We start from the raw sequence: 13,428 nt of genomic DNA, 5'->3' as shown, positions 1-13,428 counted from the left end.
ATGTTACGGTCGATTGAATATGCCTGGTGGAGCTCGTTCTCCAGAATTTTCTGATTTCGGGGAGCCTACTTTAGAAGCTCATATCTCGGGATATATAAAGAGTTATATGGTCTACAACCTATAAAATTAAAGATCTTTGAGTCTAATTTTTAAATCTTCAAACCGTTTGTCATTTGGATATTTATACAAGACGTTATGGGTGTTTAAACAGAAGGTGTCCGACAAGGAATAATTTTAATAGGATGTACAACTTGTATAGAACAAGTGCAAGGTACAACTCGACGAAGCACAGACAGATTCTTTTATACACGGATTTAGCTCACTTTTCTTCATTTCTTCAAAGTATGGACGATTTTTGGGGAGCTTCAAGAGGGGATTTTCATCATCAATGTGAAGGTAAGTTATCCCCACCTATTTTGAGTTAAGTACATCAATTATGTATGGATTTGAGCATGAAAATTGTAGAAAAATTGAGGATTTAGGCCTAAGGATTTGAAAATAAGTTTTGGTGATTTGAGGGGTCAAATGAACTCCGATTTTGGTAAATTTTATATGTACAGACTCGTGGTGAGACGAGGAATCCGATGATGTGACTTTCGTAATTTTTCGAGAAGTGGGCCCGGGGCTCGGGTTTTACAAATTTCGTGATTTTCGATATTTTTCGAGTCTTTTCGATTGAGTTATATTCCCTTAGCCTATTGTAATATATTCCTTGTGGTTTTGGCAAGACTCGACGCGCGAGGAGGTCGATTCGAAAGGAAAGGGCATCGCGGAGTAGACTTTTGGCCGCCTTGAGGTGAGTAATAGATGTAAATGTTGTTCTGAGGGTTTGAAACCCCGGACTTTCACATCGTAACGCTATATTGAGGCGTGACACGCACTCCATGGCGAGTGCGGGGTCGGATACTATTGGGGATTGTGACTTGGTCCATCCCGTGTGATGTTTATACTATACTGGTGATTGATACACATACTTCATTGATATTACTGGGCTTGATGCCATGTTTGGGGCCTTGTGCCGATTTGTAAAATCCTTCGAGGATTGATATTACTGCTTAGCATGATTTGCATATCATTTAATTTCAGTCCAAGGTTTTAAATGTTGTTTTGCAAACTCAGCCATAATTCTAAGTGTTGAAAACTTAAATGATATTTTTAAATGTATTCCGGGCTGGGAACTTCTGTTTTGTAAATGCCCAAGGGGCTTATTATATTATTTTCTGGACTGATTATAAAGTGACTTGAAACAGTGGTAACAATGACACTGTGTGATATACTTGAAACAGTGGTAACAATGACACTGTGTGATATACTTGAAATAGTGGTAACAATGACACTGGATGATATACTTGAACAGTGGTAACAATGGCACTGTATGATATAAATTGGTCAGGTAACAATGGCTGACCGGTCAGGTAACAATGACTGACCAAGATATTGCGCTTGGGCTGTAGGAGCCCCTCCGGAGTCTGTACACACCCCCAGTGAGCGCCGTCGACGATAAATAAATATGGATGGCTCGGGCTGCACGCCGCAGTGGGTACTGGAATGTACCATCATATGCATTTGCATTGCATTCATGTATTTCTATTTATACTGTTGTTTAGCTGCTCAGTTCCATATGTTGTTGTATATTTGGATTTTAGCTTACTTTGTGTATTTACTGGATTTTCTTATCTTCGGACTGTAGTTACTTTTATTACTCACTGGGTCGGAGTACTCACTTTACTCCCTGCACCTTGTGTGCAGATCCAGGGCAGTCTCAGGCTCAGTAGATCTAGTTGATCAGCAGATCCAGCTTCTGGGAGTATCGAGGTAGCTGCACGGCGTTCGCAGCCATTGATCTTCTCCCTCCTATCCTATCTCTTTATTTCCGCATTATCAGACTTTGGATATACCATGTATTAGGATGATATTCTGTATTCTAGAGGCTCAGATTCGTGACACCGGGTCCTAGTGAGATTATATTGTGTATTTTGTTAAAATCTTCAGTACTTTAATCTTGCTTAATTGATATTTCTTTCCGCTATTTTTGATAAATTGGGTTAAGTATTGAATAATGGTCGGGCTTGCCTAGTAGTGTGTTGGGCGTCATCACGACCGGGATTTGGGTCGTGACAATAGTCCTCTTTAACTTTCTCTTTCAGAAAATTCTCGCAGCGAAAGTATTCATATTTGGAGGAAGGTTCAAGATCAGCCAGGAAAATCTTATATTCCCTAAGGAATTTCTACAAGATGAAATCGACTTTTTTCAACAACCATGCGAAGCACGAGTAAATTCACTTGTTAAATAAACAAACGTAGCCAGTCCCGCAATAACAAAACGAAAGCATTTGAATCTTTTTTCCTCTAATAAGAGGAATTACAAATAAACAATATTAATAATAAATTCAACAACAAATAAATCAAGGAAGGGACGTACATGCACAAATTTAAGGAAATACAATGAAGGTTGACAACAGTGTGAGGAGTAGCAGTTTGAATAAAACTTGGGTGGAAAGAGAACCATGTTAAGCTACTGGAGCAGTCACATGTAGCGGTGGACTATTAACGACTGAAGGAGGAGGAGGAGGAGGAGGAGGAGAAGAAGGAGGAGGAGGAGGAGGAGGAGGAGAAGAAGAAGGGGGAGGAGGAGGAGGAGTCAAGACTTTAGGTGGTGGCGGTGGAGGAACTGAAACCATAGGTGGTGGGGGAGGATCAAAGGAAACTTTGGGCGGAGGAGGAGGAGGAGGAACGGAAACTTTGGGTGGAGGAGGAGGAGGAATGGAAACTTTGGGTGGTGGGGGAGGAGGACTCTTTAAGATCTTAGGAGGAGGAGGGGGAGGACTCTTTACGATCTTGGGGGGAGGAGGAGGAGGGCTCTTAAGTTGAGGAGGATTAAAGGCTCTACAATTTCTTCTGATTTCTCCTGATTTCCCTGTTAGAACTTGAGTGTTACCTAACTTGATCAATGCATTTGCAAAAGCTTGTTGGAAGGCTCTTGGATTAGCAGCAAAATTCGCCACAGCCCCAGCAGTTGATTTGTCAGAAGCAAGTAACTGATCAACCTTCAATATCCCTTTCTTCAACCTTAGCTGTTTGTAAAAGGAATTATCGACAACAAATGAAGTGTTTTGGTCCAAGAAAACAGATGGGTCACCACTAGAAGAACATGTCTTTCTAAGGCGGTTAAACAAGTTAGTATCCATGCTCCCATCTGCCCTTGATAGCCTATCGCCTTTAAACAAACTACAATGTGTAATTCCCACGGTGTGGCCACCTAAAAGAGTCACCATGTCATTCATAGTAAACCCTTTGTTTTTGAAAAATTGAAATGCTTGTGGCACGGTTAAACTAGGGCCCGGCAAGTTCACTTGTGATGGGTCTGACACTAGCCCATCGCGCCTACCGGTGGGAATGCTGTAGCTCGGTCCTCCGGCTAATGCAACTGCATCTCGGGTGGCTAATGCAATGATGTCTGCACAAGAGACTGTCATAGCACATGTAGCCTCTAATTTACTCTTTATCTGATCAATCAGCTCGTATCCTCGTACTGACCCATTTGCTCCTGCATTTTTTTCTGACTTTTTGTTCTTTGTGTTTTTGGAGTCTATCAATATTGAAGCATCGCAACCCTGAAAAGCATATTTCCATTAATGAGAAAGGTGAATTACTGTCTTGTCCCAAAGCTATGCATGTGATGTACTAGTTTAACTTTGAAAATACTCAACTTAACTGAGTCAATTTGACACATTTTAAAATGTTAGGCAAACTTAACACTTTTGATTCTTGATAAACGAAATGTGTCAACTAAAATGAACGGAAAGAGTATAATTTGTTAAATTATAATGGCAACAAGAATAAAAATTTCTTACCCTGACGAAGCAGTCATGAAAATACATCCGCAACAATGCCGCCGTGATGGAACGATCCGCAAAGAAGCGGCTTCGCACCGTATCTCGAACTATGCTTTCTGCTCGTGGACATCTAGCTTTAGTATTATAAAAACCAACTTGAAGTTGAGCTGAGACAAATGCTAGCTGAAGACTAATGCACAAGAAAGACAGTAATATTATCTTCTTGTCCATCTTTTTTAGAAAGATCCCTTGATATCAGATTTAAGCTTAATTTGACACAGGATTTTAAAGGTATATATATGGAGGGGAAAGGGGAATAATGTGGTGGGGCACTTAGAGTTTTGAAAGTCAAAGCATAACTGGGATGCATGTCATGTTTTTAAAATAATAATACCAGAATTTTCTGAGGAAATACATTGTTTAATCAGCTTCCACAACTTCAAGAAAAATAAAATACATGTACGTTCAATCTATCTATTTCATGTAGTTCTAAACATATGAAATAGAGTGTTCTACAATTTAAACCAATGTTGCCTTGGACAGAAATAAATGTTGCTCTGGACCATAATAAGAAAAAAAAAGTAGAAAAAGCATGACAGAATCAACAAATAAGATGATAAATATTCTACAAAACGGAATGAATAAGAACTACAATTCAACATGAACATTTTTTTTACTATACGTAAATTTTAAAATTGTGTATCACTTTGTGAACATTATTTGTATCTTTTCATAAAAGAAAATAATTGCAAATTACATATATAAGATTGATGTCAGATTCAGCTTGGATGCAACATTGATAAGAGAAATCTACATAAACAGAATAAGTTACTGATATGTGTTAGTCTACAATCAAGATCATAGCAGAGGTAATTTTTGTATAGGTTAAAATTTGCCCTAAGGGAATTTAGCATAAAGCGGCATTAAGAAAAAAGATGCGGTCGAGGTCGACCAGGAAATAGTGGGATTCATGGCCGGGCAGTCAACAATGGTCGAGGTTGAGCACCAAAGACAGAACACTAATAGCTAGTTTTTTGTAATAAGATATTAAAGAGAATATTCAATCTGCACTTGTACTATTAGGGTTGATTAGAAATATGTCGCATATAAATAGAAAGAGAAACAATAGTGTAGGATATGTAATATTCATTTGATAAGAGCACTTTTTGAGGAGAAGATTCTCTCTCTAGCAAAAATACAAACTCTACATTTTCAGTAAGATTCTTGCTCACATTATTCCTTACTTTTCCATCAGATCCGAGAATAGTTCAAATATTCTAGGATTTGTCTGTCTTTCATCATTGTCAGAAGGAAGTACCATCCACCTAATTCATTTTTGGGTGAATCATTCTCCTTATTTACATAAATACCATTTATTGTTATTTATTGCTTGATATTCCTCCATCATTGCTCAAGACCTTTGGAATATTACATGTGCACTATTTCCAGTTCCTCATTAACGTCATCTCACATTATTTATGTTGTCAAGTTCTAAATCTAGAGACATTATCACTGACTAGGTTTAACCCTTTGTTACATAAAAACTTAATAGTTTAATCGAAAGTATATTATTTTTTGGTCAACCAATTTTCTATTCATACCTTTGTATTCTGACTTTTATTATCATATATTATTTTTATTATTATAATCCCAGTTCTTTTCCGGACCATTCATTGCATTGAATGGTCCATCCGAAACAAAGAAATGCCGCAACACAATTTCCTAAGCTACTGTTTTTGCTTAGTGCCTGCGCACAAATGAGAATCGTTTACTGCATACAAGATTATTTTAACCACAAGTGGGAGAGGAGAAAATTCGTGGTTATGCAAAGACATGTCAATGACAATGTGAGTATAGTAGTTGGTACTTGGGAAGCACATATATAGAGGACCTTGTTTGAAATTTCAAAGGAGTAAGAAGAAGTTAGGATTCGAACCTTTATGGTTCGGGATTATAATCATTTTAAGTTATTGAGTTTTAAATTAATAATTTGTACATATTCAATGAATTTTTTAATACAAATACAAGATTTTAACAAAAGTTACTAGGTTCGGCCGAAACCGCAACCAACACCGAATGGGTTGTACTTTTCTTCAATAAGCGCTTGATATTTCTTGGCTGGAGCTTGGTCTTCACGTAATGTTGCTGGTTTTTGTTCTTTTAGTTATCAAAAAGAATGAGAAGGAAGATGAATAGTACAACGGTTGTTATGTGTTTCTCTTATGAAAATGGACGATAATTTTTGAACTTTTCACTCAACTTTTCTTTAGGAAAAAAAGGAATCATCGTTAGGGGGATGCTTTCTACTGCCAGAGACGATTTCCTCCACAAGAAATGCACCTGCTAATACTTGTCGTAACACCTTGTTTACAAAACTTTTTTAAACATCCTAAACTTTTGCTCATTTTCGTTCATCATATATAATGCACTAACAACAAGGAGGTTTACCAATAATTTGTGACAACTTTCCTACCAGACTAGATTGTAGTGTCAATCTCATGTGCGAAGTTCGAGAGGTATTTGAGGCAACTTGAAACCTAAAATAAGAAATATTGAGAGAAGGCCAAATAAATATGCAACCCCTTAAACTTGCCCAGTTTTTCATTTAAACACAAACTACCCTTTGTTCCCATTGAACACTTAGACTCAAGCTCTAATGTTCCCATTAAACACACATTGCTAACATGGCAATGCGCGCGAACCTCACCTCCAAAAAGAGTGTGAATGGCTAAAGTTTTTATTTTTAACTTTTTTTCTCTTTTCCTACATCTTCTCTCTTCCCTTGACAGTCATTTCCACCACCATAACCACCAGGTTTTTTTATAGGAATGTCATCTATGATAGGGCTTGAAAAAAAATCAATTCATAAAATCTCCACCGAGTGCGCTGAAAATAAAGATTAAGAATGAGGGCAAACTACTAAGGTTAATTACAAGCTATTAACTTTTTTTTTAATTAAAGCCATCACCTCCCGTGGTGGTGGGAGATTTGGCTTGGACCCTATTGTTAGCCCCTTGACAAAGTTCCTCAGCAGATATGGGTCGTAACAAAGATTTTCATGATGACCTTAGCACACAACCCGAAAATTGGAGCAACATCATGAGGGGCAACTCGGCATGATAGACTATGCGGGATTGACAAACGCACCTTGACGGAGGCAAGGCGCATTTCACATGGACGTGCGGGTTGGCATGACAATGGCAAGGCAAAGCCATGTCAAGGCAGGGGCCAAGACATGGAAAGGCAAGGCAAGACAAGAAATGACATTGATGTGGGCAGATCTGATCAAGTTGGGGGCCACTTGACATGGGCGAGTAGCTGTGGCAACGAGCGTGTGCGGCTAAGTCATGGTCGACAAGTTGTGTCTATGACATTGGGGCGGAGCAGTGTCAAAAGGCAAGGCTGGGCGCAATGCCAGCCTTGGGGGCACAATAGCTGGTCAAAACAGGCGCATGCAGTGCATAAGCAGCGGTTACAAAGTGTGTTGGGCACATGACAGTGCAGTTGAACGGTTACACATCAAGCATGACTGATCAAGGGGCTAAGCGGATGCATATTTTTAATCATGTCTATCATGATTGTCCATCACTTGGGGCTTGTCAACTGATTGTCTTAGATGCTTCCAAATGTAATTGGGTTGCCTACACTATAAAAAATGTGCATAGGGTTGTCCCAAAAGGCAGAACTTAGACTCGTGGGAAATTTGTTACGACAAAACGTCTAAGTGTATTCCTAAAGGTAGGAAATCATTTCAGGTCTGAGAACTAGGTGTTCTTTGTTATTGACCATAGGGTTGGCTTTATTGTGTTCTTGTATTCACATATTAATACGAGTTGGGAAGAGATTCCTGTAAATTTCGTGTGTGCCTTTACTTTACTTGCTGCCTGAATTTTATTCTAAGTCCCAAATGTCCTAAAATAATTCTAAGTGTTGGAAAAGCTGAAGTTAAGGCAGGGCTTGAGTACTGCACAGAAGTGAACTCGGGCAGAATTTGAGTGACAAAAATAACTCCTGTGACAATTGGTATCAGAGCGTGGCTAGATCGGGGCAATGACACGGCGTTCAGTGGCTGAATTTCGTGAACTATGGCTGGTGGCAACGCCAACGCAGAATTGAAGAAAAAGGTTGTTGCATTGGAGGTACTCATCGAAACTATTGATGGTGATCAATTTCTAACTATTGTGACTCGTCTTTTCTATATTGAGGTAGAGATGAATAGGCCGATCCAAGAGTGTACGGATATGAAATCGTAAAATAGGTTGTTGCATCGTGTTGTTGGCAATGATGATGTACATTGTGGGGCAGATCGTACCAAAGTCAAAATTCATGAGCCTAAAGAGTTTAATGGTGCAAGGAGTGCCAAGAAACTCAAAAAGTTCTTGTGGGATATAGAGCAGTACTTTCAGGATGCCCATGTGCAAGATGAAGACAAGGTCACCATTATGACTATGTACTTGGTGGACGATGCAAAGCTTTGGTGGCAGATGCGCGTGGCAGACGATGTAAGTACTGGTAGGCCTAAGATTGACTCTTGGGAAGGGCTGAAAAAGAGTTGAAGGATCAATTCTTTCCTAGCAATGTAGGCTGGATTGCTAGATTTGAAAAAGTTGAAATAAACTGGACAGGGATTATATCAAAGATTTCAGTTTTTTGATGCTTGATACAAGCAACATGTCTGAGGAAGACAAGCTGCACAATTTCTTGTAGGGAGTGCAGTAGTGGGCGCAGATGGAACTCCGAAGGCAGAATGTGAAAGACCTTCCTAGTGCCATCGCTGCTGCGGATCCGTTGAGTGATTAACGGAAGGCACAAGATAGTTCTGGTTTCTCTACTACTTAAAAGTCCAAAAACAGGAACAAGAACAAGGTAAAAGAGTGAAGGAAAAATGAAAATGACAAGGGAAATGTTGTTGAGGACAATGTCAATGGCAATGGCAATGGGAAGGAAAAGTAATGCGCTGGACCTTCGACAAACAAGGGACAAAATAGCAAGTTTGATGGGTGTTTTATTTGTAAAGGACCACACATGGTGGGGGACTGTCCAAAACTTGAATGGCTTACAACTTCATTTGTTGATGAAAAAGGTGAAGATGAGTTGAACGAGGAAGAACATGAGCAGGAGATGGCATATTAAAGACCTATGGTGGTGCTGAAAAATGCAAAAACTGCTTCGTCGAGGATGATGAATTCTTCAGGTGTGGGTGGTTTGTTAGCCCCTTGACAAAGTTTATTGGTAGATGTGAGTCGTGACAAGGATTTTAATGATGGCCTTGGCACATAACCCGAAAATTGAGGCTATATCATGAGGGGCAGCTCGACATGATGGACTATGCAGGATTGACAAATGCACATTGACGGAGGTAAGGCACATTTCACATGGACATGCGGATTAGCATGACAATGGAAAGGCAAAGCCATGTCAAAATAGGGGCAAAGACATGATAAGGCAAGGAAAGACAAGAAATGACATTGATGTGGGCAAATTTGATCAAGTTGGGGGCGACTTGACATGGGCGAGCAGGTGTGGCAACGGGCATGTGCGGTTAAGTCATGGGCGGCAAGCTGTGGCTATGACATTGGGGTAGAGAAGTGTCAAATGGCAAGGTTGGACGCCATACCAGCCTTGGGCACACAACAGCTGGGCAAAACAGGCATATGCAGTGCACAAGCAACGACTACAAAGTGTGCTGGGCACATGACAATGCAGTTGAACGGTTACACATCCAAGCATGATTGATCATGGGGCTAAGTGGATGCACGTCTTTAATCATGTCTATCATGTTTTCTTATTAGTTAGGGCTTGTCAGCTGATTGTCTTAGATGCTGCCAAGTGTAATTAGGTTGCCTACACTAAAAAATGTGCATAGCTGTCCCAAAAGGCAGAACTTAGTCTCGTGGCAAATTTGTTAAGCCAAAACGTCTAAGTATATTCCTAAGGGTGGGAAATCATTTTGGAGTAGGGAACTAGGGTGTTCTTTATTCTTGGTCATAGGGTTGGCTTTATTGTGTTCTTGTATTCACATATTAATATGAGTTGGAAAGAGATTCATATAAATTTCGTGGGTGCATTTACTTTACTACTGCCTGTCACACCTCCTTTTTCACCCGCGCCACCCGCAAAGGGGCGCGGAAGGGAGTTTTTTCCAATTAAAGGACAATCGAAATGAGATTTATTTATTTATTTAAGAGTCGCCACTTGGGAGATTTATGGTGTCCCAAGTCACCGATTGAATCCCGAATCGAGGAAAATATTCGACTTTCCAAATGAAGTCTGCGAACCAGAAATTCTAAGTAAGGAATTTTGTTGACCCGAGGGAAGGTGTTAGGCACCCCCGAATCCCGTGGTTCTAGCACGGTCGCTTAAACTATTGTAATGGCTAGATATCTGATTTTAATACATATTATAATTTATGTGCTTTTATCAACTTTAAACCTCTTTTATTATTATTTTTAATAGAATTGCAACGTCGTGAAAATGCGTTTCGAACCACGTCGCAATCAATGCACCCGTGGTTGTTGACACATTTTGACTCCGTTGAGATTTGGATTTGGGTCGCATAAATGCGCACCCGAGTTTAGGGATGTAATATTATCAAAATCGTGCCTAAAGAGTCTAACGCTTTATTACTTTGGGGAAGACCGTGAAATTTGCTAAACGGCCCATCCCGAAGTCTAAATATTCAATTAAACATTTATCGAGGGTCCCGCAATTTGTGCGTTTTATTGGGCGAGGCTCATCTCCTTTATTTTAAAAGGATAATCCTAAAGTACCTAAATTTTTTCCTATTAAATTTGTCTCTAAAAAATAAAAGAGAAAAAATCCTAATTAATTACATACTTAAAAATAACATATTAAATGCTAGGTTAAGACAAATGTTAACGGAAAGGAATATTACTAAAATTGTAATTATAAATACAATATGGAATTGTCAAATAATATATATTTAAAAGAAACTAGTTATCCCATAACCAGATTAAACTCGCACTATTAGATGACTTGAACTGTTGAAATTAATTATTTACAACTACTGAAAATTAGAATCAATCTTAATTACTAATGCATATTTCTAAAATTTATTAAATTTAACATTAACTCGCCTTGTTTGAACTCAAATCATGCCATAATGCCTAATTCGTGAAATTAATTTAAATTCATGCTTTAACTAAATTTAGCTACATGTTTTCAATTAACTTAATGTTGACCATATTAAAACCTTCATAACTAGTGAACTTAATCAGTTTTGCCAAGCCGATTTAGTAAAGACCGACTTATGTTATTTTTCTCTTATTCCAATTATTAAACAGTTTGACAGTAATGAGCATACTTAAATATATACTACCTAATAATCAAGTTAAAGCAAAGTATTATTTAATATATCACTACCAGATGCCTAGTTATGCAGAGCGACAGAAATTTACAGAATAATAATACATGAAATAGCCTAAATACAATTAGTAAAAGAAACAAAGAAAAAGCTAAATTAAAACTTTAAAATTCCATTCTTCATATGTATTCATACTTTCACATTTCAGCTTACAAAATGCCAAAATTACAGTTGTGTACCTGGTATTGCCACTACAAGAAGAAGAAAGTCAACAAAGTAGTATGTAACACACCAACAACAACAAATAACCAGCAATATCCAACAAACGGAACACCTAGTGACAGATTTGAAAACCGAATAAAATCCAGCAATAACCAGTGAAGTAGTAGCAAATAACCAATTAAACTCGAGAAACAAACCACATGAAAATCCAGAAACACCAATAATAATTGTCACACCTCCTTTTTCCGCGCCCGCGAGGGCGCAAGGGAGTTTTTCCAATTAAAGGACAATCGAAACGGGATTGGTTTAATTATTTCAGAGTCGCCACTTGGGAGATTTAGGGTGTCCCAAGTCACCAATTTTAATCCCGAATCGAGGAAAAGAATGACTCCATATTACAATCTGCGCACCAGAAATCCGGATAAGGAATTCTGTTAACCCGGGAGAAGGTGTTAGGCATTCCCGAGTTCCGTGGTTCTAGCACGGTCGCTCAACTGTCATATTCGGCTTATTTATCTGATTTTAAATACCATTATGAACCAATGTGCCAATTTTAACTTTTTACCGCTTTATTGTTATTATTTCAAAAGGATGTGAACATCGCTTAAAACATGTCCTTGGACTGCGTCACATGAAATGCACCCACAATCTGGAACATATTTTATTTGATGTTTTGGGATTTGGATCTGGGTCGCATGAAATGCACACCCCAAGTTTTAAGAAAGTAGATTATTAAACACGCACCTAAAGAGACTATCGTGTTATTATTTTAGGAAGGGCCGTGAAATTTGCTAAACGGCCCGTCCCGGAATCTAAGTATTTAATATATACATTTAGAGGGCCCCGCAGCTTCTACATTTTTGTTTGTCGAGGCTCGTCTCATTTTTATTTTAAAGGATAAACCTATAATGACTATATTTCCTATTAAGTTCGTCTCTAAAATAAAAGAAAATCTCTTAATTATTTACATGCTTGCAGATTATTTACAGCAGGATCCGAAATGCTTTTACAGAATAAGGAAACATGACCATGCATACGGACAGCTGATCGAACATTATGGGCCCAAATCCAGCTCATGCGGGATGGGCCAGACCTGGGCCACTGTTTATCCGAGGCGGGTCTGTTTGGTCTGTTTTGACCTGGGCTCGACCTTCATAAGGTTGAGGGGCGCGGACTTGTGCTAATTGTTATAAGGGTGTGGCTTGATAATTATAACGAGGCAGTTTATCAAAAGAGAATGAAAATTAACTAAGGCGGATAGTTTTATTCTTTGACATGCATTAAAAGAGAATGCTAATTACAAAACACAACTAATTTCCAAGACATAGCCTAGTATACTGCCAATCCTTTTGTCTGTTAACCTAACCAACATATGATATTAAACCATACTACATTTTTGTATTCACTATATGAAAGGACCAACTCCAATACCCAAACAAGATTGTAAACCATTACACACTACATAATCATCTATATAGCAACTACATGTGGACATAGATGTCTTCAAATCTTCCCTTTTGTATTCATGCTCGACTTTCAAATTACATGGACAGTATTAGTTGTGTACCTGGTATAGAGGAACAAAAGAAGAAGGAAAAGGATCAGCTGAGTAGTACACAGCAAACAACAGCAACAACAGATTCACAGCAACAACACAGCAACAACAACCAGCCAACAATGATGAAGCTCAGCAAGGAGTCGAGCAACAAATAAACAATCCCAGAAAAAAATAGAGTAGGAAATAATAGCCCAGAATGTTGAATGTAACAGCAACAGAAATCCAATGACCACGAGAAAGCTTGGCAAACGACAGAAAAGCAAAACCACAAAGACAACCTGATCAAACTGGACTCTTGCACAGTTTCTTCTAGACGATACTCATTCACAACGTTCTGAAATTTATTTCTGTTTTTCCTTTTCAGTTTTCTTACTCACAGAATCTCTCAAGACTCAAAAAAAATGAACCCCTTTTCTAATGGAAGGTCCCCTCTTTTATAGCCTAACCTTAACACTTTACAGTCTGTTTTACAACTCAAAATTGCCCCC

The 13,428-nt window shown here is 38.6% G+C and overlaps 1 protein-coding gene across 1 annotated transcript; it reads right to left on the bottom strand.

Moving 5' to 3' along the window:
* Positions 1 to 2,273: 2,273 nt before the first annotated feature.
* LOC104243097 (peroxidase 44-like) lies at positions 2,274 to 4,081 on the bottom strand. The gene is made up of 2 exons (XM_009798246.2): positions 3,855 to 4,081; positions 2,274 to 3,614 (listed from the first exon to the last, which is right to left on the bottom strand). The coding sequence occupies exons 1-2, from the start codon at positions 4,065 to 4,067 to the stop codon at positions 2,511 to 2,513; spliced, it is 1,317 nt and encodes a 438-aa protein (XP_009796548.1). The 5' UTR covers positions 4,068 to 4,081; the 3' UTR covers positions 2,274 to 2,510.
* Positions 4,082 to 13,428: the final 9,347 nt, after the last annotated feature.

Source organism: Nicotiana sylvestris, chromosome 12, assembly GCF_000393655.2.
Source record: "Nicotiana sylvestris chromosome 12, ASM39365v2, whole genome shotgun sequence".
NCBI lineage: Eukaryota > Viridiplantae > Streptophyta > Magnoliopsida > Solanales > Solanaceae > Nicotiana > Nicotiana sylvestris.
The sequence above is the reverse complement of the archived record's forward strand: the minus strand, read 5'-3'. Positions and strand labels throughout refer to the sequence as shown.